General features: G+C 43.5%; 1 protein-coding gene across 4 annotated transcripts in view; it reads right to left on the minus strand.

Moving 5' to 3' along the window:
- The window catches only part of MYO5B (myosin VB), a 380,074-nt gene that overhangs the window by 39,686 nt on the left and 315,122 nt on the right, over positions 1-25,266 (minus strand). For all 4 annotated transcript variants that reach the window (XM_017951725.3, XM_017951726.3, XM_009192713.4 and 1 more), the window contains exons 23-27: positions 13,858-13,942; positions 12,428-12,576; positions 11,255-11,374; positions 9,223-9,363; positions 5,698-5,763 (exon numbers count right to left, since the gene is read on the minus strand). In XM_017951725.3, the coding sequence (XP_017807214.2) occupies positions 5,698-5,763; positions 9,223-9,363; positions 11,255-11,374; positions 12,428-12,576; positions 13,858-13,942 (561 nt within the window). The remainder of the gene's footprint in view (positions 1-5,697; positions 5,764-9,222; positions 9,364-11,254; positions 11,375-12,427; positions 12,577-13,857; positions 13,943-25,266) is intronic.

Here is a 25,266-nt window from a genome sequence, read left to right on the forward strand (position 1 = left end):
GTTGTGCAACCATCCCCACCATCCATCTCCAGAACTTTTTCACCTTTCCCAGCTGAAACTCTGTCCCCATGAAACACTAACTCCCTATCCCTGCTCCTCATCTGCTGCAACCATCATTCTACTTTCTGTCTCTGAGTTTGACCCTTCTAGGTACCTCATATAAATGGAAACATGAATTTGTGTGAAAGACATAGTTTTGATGCATTCAAATGCTATGCCATTCCAGTTGGAGAATAAGGGAGTCCCATTCCCTGACCCTCCCTCCCACCAATCTTCATCATCTGCCTTCTTCAGGCCAGGCACTGTGCTAGGTGCTGCAGGCACAACACCTGCTTAGAACCTATCCATTACACTAAAGTACAGATCATGGCACTGCGGCCTGGAACACACCATGACACGAGTGAATCCAGAGTGACTGCGGAACACAGAAGAATGCCATCCACTGACTCAGGCAACAGAACAGGTCTGAACAGCTAAAAGACAGGAGCAGCTAGCTATGTGAAAAAGGCAGACAAGAGGTCTCCAGGTACAAAGGCCTCAGAGAAGGAGGACAAGCAGGACTTGCTGGGGAAATGCTGTCATGCAGAAGGCAGAGCAGAAGCGGGGGGGGGTCAAGAGATTCCAAAACCCAGGGAAGGGAGCTGGATCCAGGAAAAAGCAGTGAGTTGGTCATCAGAGCTTCAGAAGGGTTTCCATGGGGAGAGAGGCCATCTGGCTGGAGTACAACATGGCATGGCCCATGGCAGGGAGCAGAGGGAGATGTGAATGAGCTGCAGAGATTTAGGAGGTGGAATTGTCAAGACCTGGAGACTACTTGGATGTGGGAAGTAAGTGGGAAGAAAGTCTAGATGCTTGAGTGACATGTGTGTCATCTATTGAGACAAGATGGGGTTTCAGGGTTCAGATATGTTCAGCTGTAGTCCCCATGGCGCAGTGAGCAGTTGGAATTAGGGGCTAGAGATGGATCAGTATGTTGGTGAGGACTGAAGTCTTGGGAGGATGTGTGGGTGGGTGGGGGTGAAACTGCCCCGGGAGAGTATGCTGAGGCTGGGCCCTGCACACCACATGCTTCCAATTTCCTGTCCCTGGAGAGCCCCAGGACTTCAAGCTCCTAGGTGAGCTGGACACTGGACTGGGCAGGAACCTTTCTGTAGAGTTGGGGTATCTATTTCTTAAACTTCAGTACATCCCTGGAGAGCACTCTATGAGACAAAGTAGATATTTCACACAGGATGAACGTTACCACTGGAGGCGGCACAATTTTGAATGAGGGTTCATTGAAATTCTATATATAGTCAACACTAAATCACCATTCTATAACTTTGTAAGATTTTAAACCAGTAAAACTGATCTGTGTTCCATAAAACAAGCTAAAGTTGTGAAAATGGCTCTCACAAATCTAGCCACAGTAAACAGTAATGGATGCAGTTTGTTTTAAAATTCTGAGGAATTTTAATAAAATGAACAGTCCAGTTCTCTCTCAAAAAAAGCCTAGTTTCATCACAGGATTATTTATAAAAGTAAAACATGAGAATATATTCATCAATTAGAGAATGGATAATTGTGATAATGTCATCAAATTTTAATCAACCATGGAAATCATGTTTACAAAGACATGTAGAAAAATGCTCATTATAGTGAGGAAAAAAAGCAGAATAAAAAATTACATATATAACAGCTATATAAATATGCATATAAAAAGCATTAGAAATAAATATTCAAATAATACCAAAGACTGCCTTTAAGTGGCAGGAATATGGATTTTTAAAAAATTCTCTAAATTTTCCTGTATTTTAAAATTTTTCTAAGATGAACAGAATTACTTTAATAAATTTACAGATAAAATGAAAAATGTCTATAAAAAGGACACATTAAGGAGAAAAAAAAAAAAAACACTCAAGCAAGTATCTTCTCAATTGAGTCTTTTCTGATGCATGTTCAACATTAGATTAACCAAAGGCTGGATAGTCAGTTGAGGTGAAAAGTGTTTAAGTGCCAAGCTGGACTCTCAGTTCCCTATTATTCTTGCACAAACTCTGAGTCAGTGGGTAGCATCTCCTGATTTGAATCCAGCTCTGGCTGACAGCAGTTCGATAAAGAAAAACCAACACTGCTGCTGGCCGCAAGCAGGGTCTGTCTGCCCAGCTGGCTTCCAGGTCAGCACAGTCATGGCTCTTTTTGGCTACCAGGCCTGTCTCAGGCACCAGGGAATGGTGAGCTTCCTCCTCTGCTGGCCCTAGAGCCACCCCTCCTACCCTCACCATCCCTACACTCACTCTCCTCTGCTTTTGCATACTGGCCGGGGCTAACAGTCACCGCAGGGAGACCCATCTTCCATCCACCCTACTCAGGCCTCCAGAGACAATGCTCTGCAGGAGTGACTGGCCCTGAGAACCCTTCTACATGACCTTACCCCAAATGGGAGCACCTAAGCCTCGTGCAGGGTACATAGTCAGTGTGCTTCTGCCAAGAGCTGCAGTTACCTTTTGCATTCCAGCAGGATCAGCAGAAATTTTTAAAATTCTGGTAAAAGGGTTTAAGCAAAAAATCGCTACTTGTCAAGGGGTCTTCCTAGAGTAGCCTCATCTCGTGCATGTACCTGTGGGCAGCTTTTTCAAATCCAACTGGAAAAGGATCAGGCTGGAAGAGGCAGCTGAGTGGCCAGGTGTGTCGACTCGTCATCTTAGCGCTTTGACTTACCTGCTGAGGTAGAGTCTATACTTTTGGAGCGCACAGTACACTTCCCACCCCTTTGCACACTTCAGAGCATTCAGGAGGGATGTGCATAGGGGGAGCTCACTAAATATAAGCTGACTGTGTTCTGCCTAAAAGCCCAATTTCTATTATTATAAAAAATAGTAATAAGTGGTCATAAAGTCCCCTGAATGCTGGGCTGGGCCTGGTTAAGTGAGAAGCACCCAAGCCAGCCTCTTCAACATGAGTGCTTCCTTACAGTGGGTAATTTTAACCCCAGGGGTCCCCAGGACCAGCCTCTGTGACAAGGCCCTTAGGTAAAATCATTTCATCAGAGACACTGCTGGGAAAACCAGGTCTCACACCCTCAGAATCCTGGCCTAAGTCAGCAGCAGCAGAGTGGAGCAGCTATTTAGACTTGTGGCAGTTTAAGACAAGTATTTATTGCACCCTCTCTGTGCTGGGCCCCCTGCTTGGCAGTGGAGATGAAGCCTGTAAAATCAAGAAGGGGCATCTTCCTCAAGCACAGCTAAATGGAGGGGGAGTTTTTGCACTGATTTTAATGCAGGAGTCTGGGAGGCAGCTTCGTGGGTAGGGTAGTACAGTGGTTCTCAGACCTGAGTGGGCAACAGAATCTCTTGCAGGGCTTGTTAAAACACAGATGGCTGGGCCCTATCCCAAGCTTCTGATTCAGCGGGTCTGGGAGGGGACCTGAGAATCTACATTTCCAGCAAGTTCAGTAATGCCTGATGCCATCAGTCCCACATCTACTCCTGGGGAACTACTGGACCCCTCTGAAAGGATGGGTGGCACTGATGTCCCCAAAGTGCTAACTATAATAGTTCACATGCTCATTTTCATCCCCAGGGGCTAAGCCTCCCTTGGGAAAGGCAGCTGAAGGCTGGCACGTAGAAGTCCCCTCGCTGCAGGCATTTATCCCACTGAAAGACTCCCAGGCTCCTTGGAGGGCTTTGAATCTGTAGAATATCACATGAGGAAAGGAAGTCTAATCAACGACTCCAGAAGGAGATCTCTATGACACACTCTCCCATGCCATCTGTGTGGCCCTGGTTGTTTAAAAAGTCAGATGGTGTTGGGAAACCAGACATCCACAGCAAAAGAATTAAGTTGGGCCCTTACCTCAATCTTCAACAAAGATTAACTCAGAGTGGATCAAAGGCTTAAATGTAAGACCTAAAATTATAAAACTCTCAGAAGAAAACGCAGCGCAAACACCTTATGACATCAGATTTGACAACGATTTCTTAAACATGACACCAAAGGCACAGGCAACAAAGGAAAATAGACAAACTGGACTTCATGAAAATGTAAACATTTTGTACACCAAAAGACACTATCAGAGTAAAAAGATGACCCACAGAATGGGAGAAATCATTTGCAAATCATGTATCTGATAAGGGATTAATATCTAGAATATGTAGAGAACTCCTAAAACTCAACACAAAACCCGAAACAGCGTAATTCAGAAATGGGCAGAAGACTGAAAAGACATTCTTCAAAGGCTACATAGAAATGACCAATAAACACGAGAAGATGCTCAGTATTACTATTAGGAAAATGCAAGTCAAAACTACAATGAGACATCACCTTACACCTATCAGAATAGCTACTATCCAAAAAAAAAAAAAAAAAAAATACTAAGTGTTGGCAAGGATGTGGAGAAATCAGAACCCTTGTGAACTGCTGGTGGGAATGTAAAATGGTACAGCTGCTATGGAGAACAGTACAGCAGTTCCTCAAAAAATTAACAATAGGATGACCACATGATCCAGCAACTCCACTTTGGGGTATATACCTAAAAGAACTGAAAGCAGGGTCTCCAAGAGATACTTGGAAACCATGTTCAGTACAGCATTATTCAAAATAGCTAAAACAGACAAGCAGCCTAGATGTCTAACAAATGGATAAGCAAAGTGTGATCCGCACACATACAATGGGACGCAGTCTTAGAAGAAGACGGACACATGCTACAATAGAGATGAACCATCAGGACATAATGTTAAGTGAAATAAGCCAATTACAAAAAACAAATACTATACGATTCTACTTATGTGAGGAACCTAGAGTTGTCTAATGCAGAGAGACAAAGTACAATCGTGGTTGCCAGAGGTTGTGGGAGGAGGAACTGGGGAGTTGTTAATGGGTACAGAGCTTCAGTTTTAAAAGATGAAAAGAGTTATGGAGTGCTGGTGAGATGCTAGAATAACATTATGAGTGTATTTAATACTATTGAACTGTACACTTAAAGGAGTTAATTACAATGGTAAATTTTTTGTGTATTTTACCACACTTTAAAAAATTAGAAATAAGCCATGGGAATGCTTCAAGGCTGTTCTCCTGGGCAATGTAGCTGTTACCAGAGTTATTTATTTTTTTGACAAGTCAAGTGCAGCAGTAAGATGGGGGAAGGAATAGAACAAGGAGTTCGATCTGTAACAGACTGTGAACAGTCCATTGAGATAACTTACTACCTTCAGATCAACCAGCCAGAGTTATTTGTAGTCCTGTAAGTGACTGGCAGATAAGCTAAATTCCCACATTATCACGTCTTTGAGGATGGTAATGGGGTGGGCCTCTTCTGAAGCTCCTTTTCTGTGCACTCCTCCCTGCTGTGGGGCCCACTCACCTCCCACTTTTCTACTGCACTGTCTCCCCGCATGCCACCAGAGGACACACTGGCAGATCCCTCTGCCCTATGTTTGCCCATGCAAGCCTTGCTTTTTCCTAAGTGATTTTTAGTGGCCATATTTGAACTGAAATTGTATTGGGTAGGTCATATATTTATAATCATGCCTGTAGTAGATACAAATTTTCCTTCATTCCAAAGGTGAAGAAACTGCAGCATGGAAAAAGGAAGCTACCTGCTTATGGCTCTCCTTGTCAGCAGACTGTGGCTCAGGGCCTGATCTCCTGATGTCCAGATTTGTCATCTGCCCTCTCCTGGGGGAGTGTTCCAGGAAGCCTGTCCCCTAAGAATCTTACCTTCAGACTATTGTAGGCCAGATCTGCATCCGGGTCCAAATCTATGTCAGTCTGTGGTGGTTCCACCTGCATGGATAGAGAGACAAAGATGAGCGTGGACCTCGAGCAAGATATTCCACAGAGGTGTTTCCGACTGTGGTCAAACTTGCTCATCCTGCCTGCGCATGAATACCCAGCACTCCCACCCTCCACAAGTCCACTTCCTTCCCACCTTCAAAGTGCAGCTCAACACTCCAGCCTACCATGAAGTGCTCCATCAACACCTCCCTCCTGTCCCCACCCCACCTTCCCTCACCTAGTCCCCACAGGCACTTATAGGTTAAATATGTATAACACGGTGTTATGGCTTGAATTTTGCCCCCCAAAAGATATTCTGAAGTCCTCACCCCTAGAAACTGTGAATGTGACCTTATTTGCAATTAGGGTCTTTGCAGATGTAATCAAGTTAAGCTGGGCTCATTAGGGTGGACGCTAATCCAGTCGGAAGAAGACCCGGGGAAGATGGCCATGTGAAGAGGGAGGCAGAGGCTGAAGCCACGCAGCTGCCAGGCAGGGAACACCAGGATGGCCAGAAACATGGGAAGTTAAGAGAAAGGCATGAAGCAAATTCTCCCTTAAAGCCTTCAAGAGAACAGAGGCTGTCAACACCTTAATTTCTGACTTCCGGCCTCCAGAACTCTGAGAGAATAAATTTTTGTTGTTTTGTCATCCAGTTTGTGGTGTTTTGTTTCAGCAGCCTTAGGAAGCTAACACACACTGTAAAACTACGTCTCTAGTAACAAGGTTAACAAGTTACGTTCCAATTTATGAGGGAGGAAACCTCTCTAGTGTGTTGTTTCCTAACTAAACTCTAAGCACCTTGCAGAGAGCTCCTTCTTCCATGACACTACCGCAGGTAGTAGAGATGGCCCACAACACTCCGTAATGCCGTCTGACATCAGAACTGCAAAGCTAGTGCTTGTCTATGGCAATTTCTGGAGTAACAACTCACTAGGATTCAGCTGAGCAAATAATTCCTACAGTTATTTAGCTGCTACTAGACTTAAACTGCCAATGAGAAGGGGTAGAAACAGCTTCATAAATGGTTAACTACTTGGAGTAATTTCAAGTAGTGGGTGATAGTCCCTGAATAAGATGGACTTTTGGAGGTAAAAATGGAAAGATCACTTACTGAGATTACCTACATGCTAGCTAGCAGTGTTAAGTCCTCCTGCTGTGGATGGACTAGCGTGCCCCAGGCTTGGAGACAGGAACAGGATCCGAGCATCTCCTGTACTCCTCCCAGTTGAAGGATGCCGACACTTAACTGCACTGTTTCCAGCCCTGCAACCTGGGGGCAAAGCCCCTCCAAGGTACCAGTGCCTGTTTTGCCTCCACCAACACCAGTGGTACAGGAGGCTGTGGCTGTCCAGGGTCCGCATTCAACCTGCTGCTCCGGTGAGAGTTCTGTACTTGTGTTCTATGTAGCATGGATTTGCCAAGTGTCCATGGATAATATTGAGTCCATTAGATTCTCAGAAAATGGAGACCACCTACTCAGACTCAAGGGGCTCTATTAAGATGGTCTGGCAGTCATGTTTGTAAGTGGGCAGCCCATAGGAATCACCCTATTGGCCAAGGTGACTTTGCCAGGCTTGAGAAAGGGAGGTGGCTGGGTGAGAGGTCAAATGCACTGACCATAGACTGTTATAGAGGCCCCACCCTCACTCTCATACTGATGGTACATCCCACGGGCTTCCCTGCTATTCCTCACTCAGTGCGTGGCCTCTCTCTGCGGCTGAGACCCGAGCCATCTCTCTCCAGTATGAAGACCCAGGTAGTTCAGGATCCCTTTTTTGACCAACAGCGAATCCAAGAACTTGACCTCCAAAAGCTCCATTTCAGGGTGCTACAGAGGGATCCCATACCCTCCCCCAACCCACTCCTGTCTTTCCTTCCTTAAACTGTCAGAAACAAGGCCATTGTCCCTAAAGAGAGATCCTTAATATACATGACAGAGCTACGGCCCAGGCCTAGAGTTCTAACTATTGTTCCATGGTTATTTTGGAGGAAAAAGATACCCTTTTTTATTTGGTATCCAGAGAAGTTCTAAAGCCAAGATTCCAAAATTAGTTGGCATGTCTGGAATGGGGAGCCTGGAGAATGAATCTTTAGGTACAGCTGGATAGGCTAAGAACTTGTACGTCAGGCACCGTCTGATATCATCTGTGTAGCTTTTCATTGATTTGATTTGCACTTGCCTGTCAGGGCGCTTTCCTTCTAATTCAGAGTAATTTAGAAACCTAATCTCTTCACTTTCCATTCTGAATCAAGTCCATCTGAGAGATTTAAACCCATCAGCAAGATTTACGCCCCCCCCCCCCAGTTACTGCTCGGGGAGGGGAGGGGAAACAAGAATTTGCTAGCAATATAGATCAGAATCTGTATCACAATTGATTGCAAAGGGAACACAGGTGTTGCAAAAAATGACTGGGCACAGAAGTGAGGTAAGGGATGGGGATTGAGAACATGGGGTAGGTGTCAAACTCCACAATTAATAATTCAGGCCTGAGAACACACGAAAGGCCTTTTTCAAGCTCACTATGAGGTCAGCTGATGATATAACCCATGGCAGAATTGGCCTTGTACCCTTTAGAAGTGGTCCTTCTATCTCCAGAGAAATAAATGGTTCTTTCCTCCTTAGCACTGCTATATTCAATGGATTCTCTACTCCTATGGCACCAACCTGTTCACACTCAACTTGCATTTATTTAAGTGCCACCAAAGGTATTTTTTACTTTTCACATGTATTATGTCCGGTTCTCCCAGACATAACATCTAAATTCCTCGTAACATTTAAATTCCTCAATCCTCAAGAGAAATCCTGAGGATTTCTCTTACATTGTTATCTGCTGTCCTTTAAGGAACATTTTGTGTACCTACTACATGCCTGGCACTGGCATAGTTCTGAATGCAGCGTGGGTGCCCAATAGTTCCTTGAGATGGAACGATTATTTTTGGGGCTACTAAGATTTCAAACAATATCCTTTCTAGACCCAAGAGGCTGCTGATGATCTGGACTGAGGCAAGGGTGCAGCCATGGGAGAGGAGGGTGAGTGACACACACTTGGTCTGCCTCTGACCCAAAAAGGCTGAACCCAAGCCCATGCCAGATCCCAGGTATGAAAGGGCGATAGGTTATCTCTGTGAACATTTGACTTCTGCTGTATTTACACACTTATTACACAGCCTGGTCCTCCTGGCAGGGAGCTCCCCTCTTTGCAAGTAGGTGATGATGCCACAGACTTCCCCCTAGCTTCACCAGTGGAAACCCAGGGCACGAGGGAGCTTACTCCTGTTCAGCTGGGTGGTGTAGGGGCACTCAGAGAAGACTCAGCATGACTCCAATGCAATAAGGAAGAGCCCTCTGAGACTTAGCAGGAGCATGATCCCATGTGGTCACACATGCCACATGAGCCCTGGGAACACGAGCTGGATTGTTCTCTCATCCAAGCACCATAAGAGCACTGCAGCCCCTTCACGTACCTGGACTTTCTTGCTGTCCTGCTGTTCTCTCTTCTCCAGCTGCACTTGCAGCTTCTTCCTCTCCTGCTCCAGCTCCCGTACTCTCTTCTGCAGCTTCAGGAAGACCGTCATGTCCATGGCTGCCTTCTCCAGGCCGATTTCCTTCAAAGGAAGACAGGCGCAGAAAAGAGGTTTTCCTAAATACATGCCTTAGGGAACACACAGCACTTCACTGTCTCCCTCTCTATCAGCCATCTGTCTCCTCTCTCCTCCCAAACATCAATTTGCATCTCAAATACAGAGCCAATGACAACCAACTAACATTTCTCATATCACAGTTGGTGCTCCAGGCTCATTTTCTGTCCAGATAACATCTGAGTCTCAGCCATTTATATTCCTCCTGTGTGAGCCACTTAAAATGACCAATCATATATTCCAAGAACAAATGGATAAAAACACAGGCACTTTCTTTGGAAGTTAAAAGAGCTCTCTTCTGGAAAATGGTCCCATGCCGGAGAAACTACAGAACTTGGGACATAGCGCTTTCTAACGAAGATTCAACGTGGTTACCAATCACTGCAATGTGCCGTCAGCCATCACTTGATTGCATCTTGAAATGGAATCAATGCTTGCTCTGCCCTGGAACCTATTTATCCAACAGATCTTAAAGCATCTATTTCCCACATTTTGTTCCTTTTGGATTTATGTCTGAGTTTGCCCTCCAGGACTCTAATGCGTGGGGACAGGGGTGTACAAACACGTGCATCTGCCTGTGAATGGGGAATGTGTATAAGCACATCCATGTGGATTTTTAAGCACATGTATGTACATGTGAGACAATATAATTTGGTTCCACCAGTGCTTCATGTTTGACCAGCACTGGACCAGTCTTGACTTCCTTGAAGAACATAAACCCAGTGATGACAATGCTTATGTCTACATATAGACAGTCACACATACAAACACCAGGGTGATATGCCTGGAGTTGAGGCTGACTGAAGCCTCCAGGGGCCTAGGCTTAGAAGACTGCAATGCAAAGCCAAGCGTCTCAAGCCAGCACTTAGGCAAGGCTTACTAAGTGTGTCCAGCAGGCGGCAAGCCATGCAGAACCACACAACAGATAGGAGGCCTTCAGATAGAACCTCCTTCTCTCCCTCCACCCCCTGCCCCAGCATTCTCTATTGCTCATGGTCTCTTTTTTTTCTTTATAGCACTTAGCAGGACCTGCAATCACATCACATGTTTCTTCCCTAACGGCTCGTTGTCTAGCTGTCTGTCAGATGAGGGCAGGGACTTCTCCAGCTCGGTCACCACTGTTTCTCTAGCAACGACCAGCAGATCCTGCACAAAGACCTGCTCCAAACCCATTTGTTTTTATTCTGTCTCTCCTCCATGTTATTTCCACATGCTTTATAAGGTTGTGTGTGTGGCGCGCGCATGTGCCTGTGATTTTCTTTTCAAATGCCAGAGGAAAAATTGTATCTTTTGTACCTTTGACAAAATTACACACAGACCAGACAGTCCACTGTGTGGTACATTTAGTGACTGACTCTAAGAGGCTATTACCAACAAAGATACGGTCACCCAGCATATGTTCATTCCAAATATTTTTTGTTGTTCTGAGTTTTATCCAGCTTCTAAGTGAAGGGGCAATTTTCTTGTGTATTTATTGATATTACTATATGCACTATGATATTAAGTGGGGATAAGTTGTATCTATTTTAATGACTTAGCTGTTCCTTCTTAAACCACCTATTTCACCTCTCTGCATCAGTTTCTTGGTTTTTCAAGAGGAATCAGAGCTCCATCTTCCTCTTTCCTTTCTGGATAGGGTGTAAGGTAAACAATAATGTATTGCTTTGCACAGTAAGTGTTAACTCCAGAGAACTGTCTCTAAATCCACTGCAGTCCAAGTGATCCTCTCTTGAGAATTAGCCCCTGGGCACTCTGGTCACCACCAGCAGAAGAGTAAATCTCTCTTGGACAGTTCCACACAGAAAAAACACACACTCCCTCTGGCGAAGGGCAGTACCCAAGAGCCTGCATCACTCACCTCCACCTGCTGGAGGGCATCCTCAGTGTCTCCGATGTCAGATGTGGAGATGGAAGGGTAATTGGAGTCAGATTCTAAGCTACTTTGGTTTGATGGGTTCCGCCTATGACCTGGAGTTTGCTGTTCAAGAAGAAAAATGTGACAGCTCATTAGGAACTAATGTTCTTGGTGGCAGGCCCTAGAGTTATCCTTCTGCCTAATTTGTAAACAAGAATGGGTATCATTGCTTCTTGGAATGATGGCTAAATAGAGCTAGTCCTATGAAACATGTCACCTACAGTTCTTACTGTAGTCATCCACTTTTCGTCTCTTAATGAAATGCAAATTCCTAACACTTGGGTCAATTTCTCTGAGAAGTCCTGGAAAAACCTTTCACTCCCAGTCTTGCTTGTGAAATGCATAAAGGCAGTCACATTACCCACTTCTCCCTTGAAAAGAATGTTCCACACCTGCCCAGAATGGCCCCTCCCTTCAACCTGCACTTCCCAAATTTTGTTTATGAAAATAGTAGCATATTAAAAATAGTTTACCATTTATACTGTTCATTTAAAAATACTTTTTTTTTTTCCTGCATCTGATTTGGCTGTCAGTGTGAACACTGAGCTTGGTAGGACAATTTTAGACTTCTATGGATGCTCCTATTCAGCTCTTCTTCCTGGCTTCTATGCAATTAACTTACTCCATCTTGTTTGAATACTCATTTCTGGAGGAAATGTTTACATGGGTTAAAAAAGAATGACAGATCCTAAAATATCATAAAATTATCTCTATGTATACTGCATCTCATCAGATTAGGAGACACAATTAGGCCCTGGGGGTCTCTCTGCCACACACACACTAATGAAGCTGAGAACTCCCACACCCCATTACTGTCTCAACACAGGAAATCTTCCCATAATAGGAACCAGGAAAGATAACACACTTGGGTGGAATGTTCCTTAAACTCATAACTGAGATCTCCATGACCCCAAAGTTGGAAAAGGAGCTGTCTGTCAGTAGGAATAAATCACCCAGCCCAGCTACTTTTGCCTCTCTGCAGTAATGGCAAGCACTGCACATACAACACATAGACTGAGCATCACGCATCAGAAAGCAGTGCCTGAGATCATGGGGTCAGAAGCTGGACAGGAGCCGGGGACCCGTGCCATGGCACAGCAGAGGCACCCCCCTTGCCTTTATGATGGTCATCTCATCCCGAAGGTTGTCGTATCTCTGCTCCAACTGTGAATACTCCTTCACAAGGTTCTGGTAGCGGGATCGCTCGTCCTCCAGTTCTTTCTTCACGAGGAGATTTTCCTTCACAGAGTTCTGGGCAAATTCATCTGGAAAGCAACATGCTAAGCTGCAGTTTTTCTGGATGGATTCCCTCACATGTATTGACTCAAGCTTTCTGATTAATCTCTTGTTAAGAGGCTGCCCATGACGAGCTCATCAGAGGCTCCTGATGAATCTATTAGGCTCCTCACCTACTGCAGAGCAAAGGTGAGTCTCCTTACTCTGGCTTAGTCTTCAGAGAGGGAGAGAAAGACTCTGCTCTCAGGGAATGGGGAGACAGAAGTTGGCGGCGTAGGTGAGAATTCCCTCAGTTGATGCCCCAGCCTCTCTTCTGCCAACTGTCACAGCAAATGCTGGCAGCATTCCTGGAAGAACGGCGGCTTATTCACACTGCTTTCCTAGTCCTGATCTTTCAGTTCTTGGGAGTGCAGGGAGATCAAAGGAGACTGGGGTGAAAGGAGGGAAGGCAAATAGAGACGGAAAGGGCACTCCCCTGCCAAAACTTATCATTCACATTAACGGACAGAAGTGTTTTAAAAGGACGTTTAAAAACAGTTCATGTTTTCAAAAAGATGTGATATTGGGTGGGACTGTGTGGTCATGCGGTTCCATCCTCTTGCGACATGAGGAACCTGAGGATGAGAGAAGCGGATTTGCTCTAAATCACGGTGAGTTGGGGCAGAAACTGGGGTCTGTGGACTCCCCCTGCTCCTCCACAGCCGAGTGGCACATGGGGACTGATGGCAGCCCAGGAGCTGGTGGGCACTTGAGAGAGGCTGACCTGGGATCTGATTCAAGACGCTTTCTTCAGTAAACATTAACAGATGACCCAGGGGGTAGAAGAAACCATGATGCGTGGATGGACACGAAAGACAAATGTGAAACACAGGGATGAGGACAGCTCCCAAGCGCTCACTGCGAGTCACCCACCCTCCTAAACACTTCACCGGCTGCCTCTTCCTCATTCCTTCCATGAGCCCCCTGATGTCTGGACCTTTATGTCCACGTAGCAGATGAGCAAACTGAAGGCCTGTTCAAGGCCGCACAGAGGCACATGGCAGAATCATGCTTCGAGTGCGGGCCTCCCTGACTCCAAGTCTCATGTACTATGTTGCCCATTACACATGTCTCACCTCTTTAGACTCTTGAAGCCAAATGTTATAGCAGGATCTTAAAGGTCATTATTCTTTCTTCATCTTCCTCTATTAAGATCCTTTCCCCACTGTAGCCTCCAGTCTAACTGCATGCTTGCTAGGAGTCTTTGGGGGAAGTCAGTGAGGAAAAGAGATTAAAACCCCAAAGAAAAACTCAAGTGCTTTGGTACTTACCTTTAGACTGGCACAGGATTTGGTTGTTGAGCTGTTCTTTCTCATCTTTCAAGAGAGCATTTTCTTGCTCCAGGTCTGCAACTCGCTGGAAGAGAGCAACAGGGGAAAAATGTCTCATGATGCTGGGAAGAGGAGAGGCTTCTCTTGTGGGATTTGAGTTTTAACTGGATATGTGTAAATGCTCTTTTTGTTTAAGAAAATTGATTTGGGTAAAGCTTCTTTTGTTTTCAAGGAAAAATGTGTACTAAAAGAAAAATCCCATTAAAACAAGACAGATGAGGTCAGCACTATTTATGGTCATCTAATGTCCAACAAAACATCATGAAAATTCTATCCCAAGCTCACATGCCTTGTTGAGGAACTTACAAAGATAACAGGCTTTCTGAAGAGAGCTGAAGGCCTGTGGATCGTGACCAAGTCAGCAATCCACTGAGGCTATATGATCAAACAGCAAACTGTGTATCATGAATGCAGGATGTGGGCAAACACATCTACACCTGCCACCAGAAGGTTTGCTGAGTGCAGTCACTCCCTGGCACCGTGCTCCTTGAGGTTATCTACTAGAACATCTGGAGACTACTGTTCAGAGAATGCAGTTATGCAAGTCTGCACTGAGTCAAGCTGCTGACTGACAATCACCCCCTTCTCCCTATCTCTTTTACTCAATAAATATGAAGGGAGCTAAAAGCTCAGGCCCTTGTTTACTGGAAGCAAGGAGCCCCTGGATCCCTTCTTCCAAATATACTCTTCTGCCTTTGTCTTTATTCCCGCGTTCATCCCCTTTTGTTAAGTCCAACAGGGACTGGTTCCATGTCAGCTTTCATGTTTATGTATTTGTTTGCCTTTCTTGCTAAATTTTTGAGCTCTCAATCTGGTCTTAGGAAGGCCAAAAGCTCACAATGAACAAATTATCTCTGGTCTTCATCCCACTTGCTTTACCTGTCTTACTGGCCCAGCAAAGTTCAAATTCTGGAAAAGAGATGACTTGCTATTGACATTCAACTGTCTAACCTAGTGTTGGACTTCTGATGATGTTGACAAAACCAAAATAAGGTGATTATTACCAGAAAAAAAAGGTATAAAAGAAAAAATACTAATTAAAGAAAAATTGTAGTCTACTCAAAGAGGAGTAAGAATTAAAACTGTGAAGAGGCCAGGCGTGGTGGCTCATGCCTGCAACCCCAGCACTTCGGGCGGCCGAGGTGGGTGGATCACGAGGTCAGGAGATTGAGACCATCCTGGCTAACACAGTGAAACCCCATCTCTACTAAAAATACAAAAAATTAGTTGGGTGTGGTAGTAGGCACCTATAGTCCCACCTACTCGGGAGGCTGAGGCAGAAGAATGGCGTGAACCCGAGAGGCAGAGGTTGCAGTGAGCTGAGATCGTGCCGCTGCACTCCAGCCTGGGAGACAGCAAGACTCTGCCGGAAAAAAAAAAAAAAAAAAAAAAAAAAAAAAGTGGGGGGCAGATCCAAGATGGCTGAATAGGAACAGCTCTAGTCTACAGCTCCCAGCTGAGCGATGCAGAAGACAGGTGATTTCTGCATTTCCAATTGAGGTACCGGGTTCATCTCACTGGGGCTTGTCGGACAGTGGGGGCAGGACAGTGGGTGCAGCACACCGAGCGTGAGCCAAAGCAGGGCAAGGCATCACCTCACCTAGCAAGAGCAAGAGGTCAGGGAATTCCCTTTCCTAGCCAAGGGAAGCGGTGACAGATGGCAACTAGAAAATTGGGTCACTCCCACCCTAATACTGCTCTTTTCCAATGGTTTTAGCAACTGGCACACCAGGAGATTATATCCTGCGCCTGGCTGGGAGGGTCCCACACCCACGGAGCCTCCCTCATTGCTAGCACAGCAGTCTGAGATCGAACTGCAAGGTGGCAGCAAGGCTGGGGGAGGGGCGCCCACTATTGCTGAGGCTTGAGTAGATAAACAAAGCGGCTGGGAAGCTCGAACTGGGTAGAGCCCACCACAGCTCAAGGAGGCCTGCCTGCCTCTGTAGACCCCACCTCTGGGGGCAGGGCATACCTGAACAAAAGGCAGCAGAAACCTCTGCAGGTTTAAGTGTCCCTGTCTGACAGCTTTGCAGAGAGTAGTGGTTCTCCCAGCACGGAGTTTGAGAGCTGAGAACAGACAGACTGCCTCCTAAAGCAGGTCCCTGAACCCCGAGTAGCCTAACTGGGAGGCACCCCCCAGTAGGGGCAGACTGACACCTCACATGGCTGGGTACCCCTCTAAGACAAAGCTTCCAAAGGAATGATCAGGCAGCAGCAATTGCTATTCAGCAATATTCGCTGTTCTGCAGCCTCCGCCACTGATACCCAGGCAAACGGTCTAGAGTGGACCTCCAACAAACTCCAACAGACCTGCAGCTGAGGGTCCTGACTGCGAGAAGGAAAACTAATAAACAGAAAGGACATCCACACAAAAGCCACATCTGTACATCACCATCATAAAAGACCAAAGGTAGATAAAACCACAAAGATGGGGAAAAAACAGAGCAGAAAAGCTGAAAATTCTAAAAATCAGAGTGCCTCTTCTCCTCCAAAGGAACACAGCTCCTCACCAGTAATGGAACAAAGCTGATGGAGAATGACTTTGACGAATTGAGAGAACAAGGCTTCAGATGATCAAACTTCTCCAAGCTAAAGGAGGAAGTTCGAACCCATTGTAAAGAAACTAAAAACCTTGAAAAAAGATCACACAAATGGCTAACTAGAATAAGCAGTGTAGAGAAGTACTTAAATGACCTGATGGAGTTGAAAACCATGGCACAAGAACTACATGACAAATGCACAAGCTTCAGTAGCCGATTCGATCAACTGGAAGAAAGGGTATCAGTGATTCAAGATCAAATGAATGAAATGAAGCAAGAAGAGAAGTTCAGAGAAAAAAGAGCAAAAAGAAACGAACAAAGCCTCCAAGAAATATGGGACTATGTGAAAAGACCAAATCTACGTCTGATTGGTGTACCTGAAAGTGATGGGGAGAATGGAACCAAGTTGGAAAACACTCTGCAGGATGTTATCCGGGAGAACTTCCCCAACCTAGCAAGGCAGGACAACATTCAAATTCAGGAAATACAGAGAACGCCACAAAGATACTTCTTGAGAAGAGCAATTCCAAGACACATAATTGTCAGATTCACCAAAGTTGAAATGAAGGAAAAAAGGTTAAGGGCAGCCAGAGAGAAAGGTCAGGTTACCCACAAAGGGAAGTCCATCAGACAAACAGCCGATCTCTTGGCAGAAACTCTACAAGCCAGAAGAGAGTGGGGGCCAATACTCAACATTCTTAAAGAAAAGAATTTGCAACCCAGAATTTCATATCCAGCCAAACTAAGCTTCATAAGTGAAGGAGCTTGTCCTTTACAGACAAGCAAATGCTGAGAGATTTTGTCACCACCAGGCCTGCCCTACAAGAGCTCCTGAAGGAGCACTAAACATGGAAAGGAACAACTGGTACCAGCCATTGCAAAAACATGCCAAATTGTAAAGACCATTGATGCCAGGAAGAAACTGAATCAACTAACGAGCAAAATAACCAGCTAACATCATAACGACAGGATCAAGTTCACACGTAACAATATTAGCCTTAAATGTAAATGGGCTAAATGCTCCAATTAAAAGACACAAACTGGCAAATTGGATAAAGAGTCAAGACCCATCAGTCTGCTGTATTCAGGAGACCCATCTCAGGTGCAGACACACATATAGGCTCAAAATAAAGTATAGCGGAAGATCTATCAAGCAAATGGAAAACAAGAAAAGGCAGGGGTTGCAATCCTAGTCTCTGATAAAACAGACTTTAAACCAACAAAGATCAAAAGAGACAAAGAAGGCCACTACATAATAGTAAAGGGATCAATTCAACAAGAAGAGCTAACGATCCTAAATATATACACACACAATAAAGGAGCACCCAGATTCATAAAGCAAGTCCTTAGAGACCTACAAAGAGACTTAGACTCCCACGCAATAATAATGGGAGACTTTAACACCCCACTGTCAACATTAGATAGATCAACGAGACAGAAAGTTAACAAGGATATCCAAGAACTGAACTCAGCTCTGCACCAAGCAGACCTAATAGACATCTACAGAACTCTCCACCCAAAATCAACAGAATATACATTCTTCTCAGCACCACATCACACTTATTCCAAAATTGACCACATAGTTGGAAGTAAAGCACTCCTCAGCAAATGTAAAAGAACAGAAATTATAACAAACTGTCTCTCAGACCACAGTGTAATCAAACTAGAACTCAGGATTAAGAAACTCAATTAAAACCATTCAACTACATGGAAACTGAACAATCTGCTCCTGAATGACTCCTGGGTACATAACGAAATGAAGGCAGAAATAAAGATGTTCTTTGAAATCAATGAGAACAAAGATACAACATACCAGAGTCTCTGGGACACATTTAAAGCAGTGTGTAGAGGGAAATTTATAGCACTAAATTTATAGCACTACATGCCCACAAGAGAAAGCAGGAAAGATCTAAAATTGACACCCTAACATCACAATTAAAAGAAACTAGAGAAGCAAGAGTAAACACATTCAAAAGCTAGCAGAAGGCAAGAAATAACTAAAATCAGAGCAGAACTGAAGGAGATAGAGACACAAAAAACCCTTAAAAAAATCAATGAGTCCAAGAGCTGGTTTTCTGAAAAGAGGAACAAAATTGATAGATCACTAGAAAGACTAACAAAGAAGAAAAGAGAGAAGAATCAAATAGACACAATAAAAAACGATAAAGGGGATAACACCACCCACCCCATAGAAATACAAACTACCATCAGAGAATACTATAAACACCTCTATGCAAATAAACTAGAATCTAGAAGAAATGGATAAATTCCTGGACACATACACACTCCCAAAACTAAACCAGGAAGAAGTTGAATCCCTGAATAGACCAATAACAGGCTCTGAAATTGAGGCAATAATTAATAGCCTACCAACCAAAAAAAGTCCAGGACCAGATGAATTCACAGCTGAATTCTACCAGAGGCACAAGGAGGAGCTGGTACCATTCCTTCTGAAACTATTCCAATCAATAGAAAAAGACGGAATCCTCCCTAACTCATTTTATGAGGCCAGCATCATCCTGATACCAAAGCCTGGCAGAGACACACACACAAAAAAGAGAATTTTAGACTGATATCCCTGATGAACATTGATGCAAAAATCCTCAATAAAATACTGGCAAACCGAATTCAGCAGCACATCAAAAAGCTTATCCACCATGATCAAGTGGGCTTCATCCCTGGGATGCAAGGCTGGTTCAACATATGGAAATCAACAAATGTATTCCAGCATATAAACAGAACCAAAGACAAAAACCACATGATTACCTCAATAGATGCAGAAAAGGCCTTGACAAAATTCAACAGCCCTTCATGCTAAAAACTCTCAATAAATTCGGTATTGATGGAACGTATCTCAAAATAATAAGAGCTATGTATGACAAACCCACAGCCAGTATCACACTGAATGGGCAAAAACTGGAAGCATTCCCTTTGAAAACTGGCACAAGACAGGGATGCCCTCTCTCACCACTCCTATTCAACATAGTGTTGGAAGTTCTGGCCAGGGCAATCAGGCAAGAGAAAGAAATAAAGGGTATTCAATTAGGAAAAGAGGAAGTCAAATTGTCCCTGTTTGCAGATGACATGATTGTATATTTAGAAAACCCCATCGTCTCAGCCCAAAATCTCCTTAAGCTGATAAGCAACTTCAGCAAAGTCTCAGGATACAAAATCAATGTGCAAAAATCACAAGCATTCTTATACACCACAAACAGAGAGCCAAATAACAGACAAACAGAGAGCCAAATCATGAGTGAACTCCCATTCACAATAGCTTCAAAGAGAATAAAATACCTAGGAATCCAACTTACAAGGGATGTGAAGGACCTCTTCAAGGAGAACTATAAACCACTGCTCAACGAACTAAAAGAGGACACAAACAAATAGAAGAACATTCCATACTCATGGATAGGAAGAATCAATATCATGAAAATGGCCATACTGCCCAAGGTAATTTATAGATTCAATGCCATCCCCATTAGCTACCAATGACTTTCTTCACAGAATTGGAAAAAAGTACTTTAATGTTCATATGGAATCAAAAAAGAGTCCGCATTGCCAAGACAATCCTAAGCCAAAAGAACAGAGCTGGAGGCATCATGCTACCTGACTTCAAACTATACTACAAAGCTACAGTAACCAAAACAGCATGGTACTGCTACCAAAACCTCTATAGTCCAATGGAACAGAACAGAGCCCTCAGAAATAATACCACACATCTACAACCATCTGATCTTTGGCAAACATGACAAAAACAAGAAATAGGGAAAGGATTCCCTATTTAATAAATGGTGCTGGGAAAACTGGCTAGCCATATCTAGAAAGTTGAAACTGGATCCCTTCCTTACACCTTATACAAAAATTAATTCAAGATGGATTAAAGACTTAAATGTTAGACCTAAAACCATAAAAAACCCTAGAAGAAAACCTAGACAATGCCATTCAGGGCATAGGCATGGGCAAGGACTTCATGTCTAAAACACCAAAAGCAATGGCAAAAAAGCCAAAATTGACAAATGGGATCTAATTAAACTAAAGAGCCTCTGCACAGCAAAAGAAACTACCATCAGAGTGAACAGGCAACCTACAGAATGGGAGAAAATTTTTGCAATCTACTCATCTCACAAAGGGCTAACATCCAGAATCTACAAAGAACCAAACAAATTTACAGGAAAAAAAAAATAAACCCCATTAAAAGTAGGTGAAGGACATGTACAGACATTCTCAAAAGAGGACATTTATGCAGCCAACAGACACAGGAAAAAATGCTCATCATCACTGGCCATCAGAGACATGCAAATCAAAACCACAGTGAGATACCATCTCACACCAGTTAGAATGGCAATCATTAAAAAGTCAGGAAACAACAGGTGTTGGAGATGATGTGGAGAAACAGGAACACTTTTACACTGTTGGTGGGACTGTAAACTAGTTCAACCATTGTGGAAGATAGTGTGGCAATTCCTCAGGGATCTAGAACTAGAAATACCATTTGACCCAGCCATCCCATTACTGGGTATATACCCGAAGGATTACAAATCATGCTGCTATAAAGACACATGCACACATATGTTTATTGTGGCACTATTTGCAACAGCAAAGACTTGGAACCAACCCAAATGTCCATCAATGATAGACTGGATTAAGAAAATGTGGCACATATACACCATGGAATACTATGCAGCCATAAAAAAGGATGAGTTCGTGTCCTTTGTAGGGACATGGATGAAGCTGGAAACCATCATTCTCAGCAAACTGTCGCAAGAACAGAAAACCAAACACTGCATGTTCTCACTCATAGGTGGGAACTGAACAATGAGAACACTTGGACAGAGGAAGGGGAACAACACACACTGGGGCCTGTTGTGCGTTGTGGGGACGGGAGAAGGATAGCATTAGGAGATATACCTAATGTAAATGTGGAGTTAATGGGTGCAGCACACCAACATGGCACATGTATACGTATGTAACAAACCTGCATGTTGTGCACATGTACCCTAGAACTTAAAGTACAATAAAAACAAACAACAAATGTGTGTGAAGAAATTTTTAAAAAAATGTTTTTGGTATTTATTATTAGAGCAACTATTTGTATGGGTTTTTAAAAAGCAACAGTTCAGCTGTGTTCTAAGAGAATTTGAAATCATTAGTTGGTATACAGGAGGATGGGAAAGGGTTTTTTATAACATGGGGGCTAAACTGCAATTGATTCACCTTTGTGCTTGGATCCCCCAGAGATTCATCCTGCAGTCAAGTAATTTTCCCTACTAAAATCACATCCCTGCCTTTGTGACATGGATAAGGGCATAGTTGAGCATTGCAAAAAACAGGCAGGGAGAGAATGAGGAACACGTGCCAGTGCCCCCTCAAAATTCAGGCTTCCAGACCTGAGATCTCCCTTCCCCTATGGCTGGCTGATCCATCACCATTCCCCACAGAATGATCTCTCTTGATCACATCCTAAGTGTGGTATATGGCAAAGACAACAAATTTCACGGCTGCACAGATCCTGGGCTCTATACACCTGTTTCCCCCTCTATAAAATGTAAACCTGGCTGGGTACAGTGGCTCACGCCTGCAATCCCAGCGCTTTGGGAGGCCGAGGTGGGCAGATCACGAGGTCAGGAGATCGAGAGGATCCTGGCCAACATGCTGAAACCCCATCTCTACTAAAAATACAAAAATTAGCTGAGCGTGGTGGTGCATGCCTGTAATCCCAGCTACTTGGGAGGCTGAGGCAGGAGAATCACTTGAACCAGGGAGTCGGAGGTTGCAGTGAGCCAAGATTGTGCCACAGCACTCCAGCCTGGCAACAGATCAAGACTTCATTTCAAAAAAAAAAAAAAAAAAAAAAAGAAGAGGAAACCCACTTCACAGAGTTTTTCATCATTTACTGAGATGACGCATGTGAAGTACCAGGCAGAAGTCATTGCATAGAGCAGTCGATTAATGTATGTCGATGGCTCCACATTACTCTTACTGGGCATGAAATGGAAATACACACTTTAAAACCATTCCAGCACTTGCCAAAAATTTAAACAGTATCTACTCTTTACAAATTATTCCAGAAATTAGAAGGAACACTTCCCAATTCCATTCTATGAAGCCAGTGTTACTCTGAACCAAAACCAAAGACATCACAAAAAACCAAAACGACAGCCCAGTATCTCTTATGAACATAGATTCAAAAATCCTCAACTAAATACTAGCAAATGGTTATGATAAAAACATTCAAAGTATAAATAGAAGTGAACATCCTCAACCTGATAAAAATCCCACAGCTAATACCACACTTTATGGTGAAAGACTGAATGTGTTTCCCCTAAGATCAGGAAGTCAAGGGTGTCTGCTCTTGCCACTTCTATTCAGCATTGTATTGAAGGTTCTAGCCAGGGCAATAGGCAAGAAAGACAAAAAGCATCCGGAATGAAAAGGAAGAAGTAAAACTACCTCTGTCTGCAGATGACACAATCTTGTATATAGAAAATACTAAGAAATTCACTTAAAAACTATTAAAATAAATGAGTTCAGGTTGCAGGGTCCAACTTCAATATACAAAACTCAATTGTATTTCTATATATTTGCAATGAACAATCAAAAATAAATTAAGAAAACTATTCCACTATAATGGAATATTTAGGAATAAATTTAACAAGTATAAAATGAAAAAACATTATTGAAAGAAATTAAAGATCTTAATAGATGGAAAGACATCTTGAGATAATGGATCAAAACACTTTTTAAGATGGCAATACTCCTCAAATTCATCTACAGATTCAATGTAATCCTCACAAAGATCCTGCATGGCTTCTTTGCAGAAATTCATGAGCTGGTTCTTAAATTCATATGTATCTAGGGATCCAGAATGCCCAAAGGATCTTGAAGAAAATGAACAAAGCTGGAATAATCACACTTCTAAATTTTAAAACTTACTAGAAGACAAAGTAATAAAGACAGTGTGATACTGGCATAAAGATAGACATACTGATCAGTGAAACAGAATTGACTTTCACATTGACAGTCAATTGATTTTTGACAAGGGTGCCAAAACAATTCAATGAGGAAAAGAATAGTCTTAATCAAAGGTGCTGAAACAAATGGATATCTACATGGAAAAAAATGAAGCTGGACCACTACCTCGTAATATATAAAAATTAACTCAAAATGCATTAAAGACTTAAGTGTAAGGGCTAAAACTATAAAACTCTCAGAAGAAAACATAGTAACAAATCTTTGTGACCTTTGGATTAGGCAATGTTTTCTTAAATACAATGCCAAAAGCACAAGCAACCAAATTAAAAATAAGTTGAACTTCATTAAAATTTAAAGTTTTTATGCTTCAAACCATCAAGAAAGTGAAAGGGCAACCCATAGAATGGGAAAAAATATTTTCAAATCACCTATCTGATACATCAGCAGTCCCCAAACATTTTGGCACCGGAGATCAGTTTGATGGAAGACAATTTTTCCATGGACCAGGGTGAGGGGGGAATGGTTTCAGCATGGTTCAAGCACTTCACATTTATTATGTACTTTATGTAACCAGTACATTTATTATGTACTGGTTACAGTGCTTAAATGCCATCTTTCCTTCCTCTCCTGGCTTTAAATTAAGCTCAAGGCACCAAGAGGTGAGTTAAGGGAGCAGCTTCCCCATCCTTAGCACCATGTAGAAAGGGGCAGACAAGGTGTCACCCTGTTACCCAAGCTGGAGTGCTGTGGTGAGATCTCGGATCACTGCAGCCTTGACCTCCCCAGGCTCGGGTGATCCTCCCACCTCAGCCTCCTGAGTAGCTAGGACTACAGGTGCATGCCAACATGCCCAGCGAATTTTTGTATTTTTAGTAGAGATGGGGTTTTGCCATGTTGGCCAGGCTGGTCTTGAACTCTTGGGCTCAAGAGATCTGCCCACCTTGGCCTCCTAAAAGTGGCTGGGTTTACAGGTATGAGCCACTGGTACCCAACCAACACTCTTAACACTCTAGAACTCCTTCAAATTTCAAAGAGTTTTTCAATCTTTCTTTCCCCTCAATTCAAGCAGACTCAGTTTGTCTCATCCATTTATCTGTGGATGGGCTTCCACCAGTTACAAGGAGGCTCTGACAAGTGTGTTTTCAAAAGTCGTCCAGGTAATTCTGAGGCTGTAGAGGTTGAGAGCTGCTGGTCTTATGTTTTTATATCCAGCAGAACTCTTCACCCCACAAGTAAATGATAAGCATAGTCAGGGACTCTTGGTATGGAGAGTCAGGCAAAGGGGCTGGCTTTCTGCCCCACAGGAGGTCAAATCAGATAAAGCTGATAAAAATATACAGGCATCAAACTAATTATACCAAGTTGTTATTCTTTGGCAATTTATTTTGCCAAAGAATAATAATATTTATTGCCTATATTTATTGCCTATAATAATTAATGCAACAGATGTTGTATGTCTTCAGAGGCTAAAATGTGACCTGGCGTTGAGGGCAAGTTACAGAAGAAAAAGCACTGACCGAGAGTGACAATGTTTTATCTGTAGAGGCACCCACTCACCAAGCCTCGTTCTGGCCCCTAGTATGACAAAGGGCAAGGCTGTCACTCATCCATCACACATTTCCTGATACACTTCTCTGTACCAGGAGCCTTGCCAGGGCTAGGGAATACCAAATGAGACAGACTGATTCATGGTAGTTGATATGGTTTGGACATTCATTTCCTCCAAATCTTGTGTTGAAATGTGATTCCTAGTGTTGGAGGTGGGGCCTGGTGCGAGGTGACTGGGTGATGGGGGCGGATCCCTCGTGAATGCTGTAGCACCATCCCCTTGGTGAAC

Source organism: Papio anubis, chromosome 19 (assembly GCF_008728515.1).
Source record: "Papio anubis isolate 15944 chromosome 19, Panubis1.0, whole genome shotgun sequence".
Classification (NCBI taxonomy): Eukaryota; Metazoa; Chordata; class Mammalia; order Primates; family Cercopithecidae; genus Papio; species Papio anubis.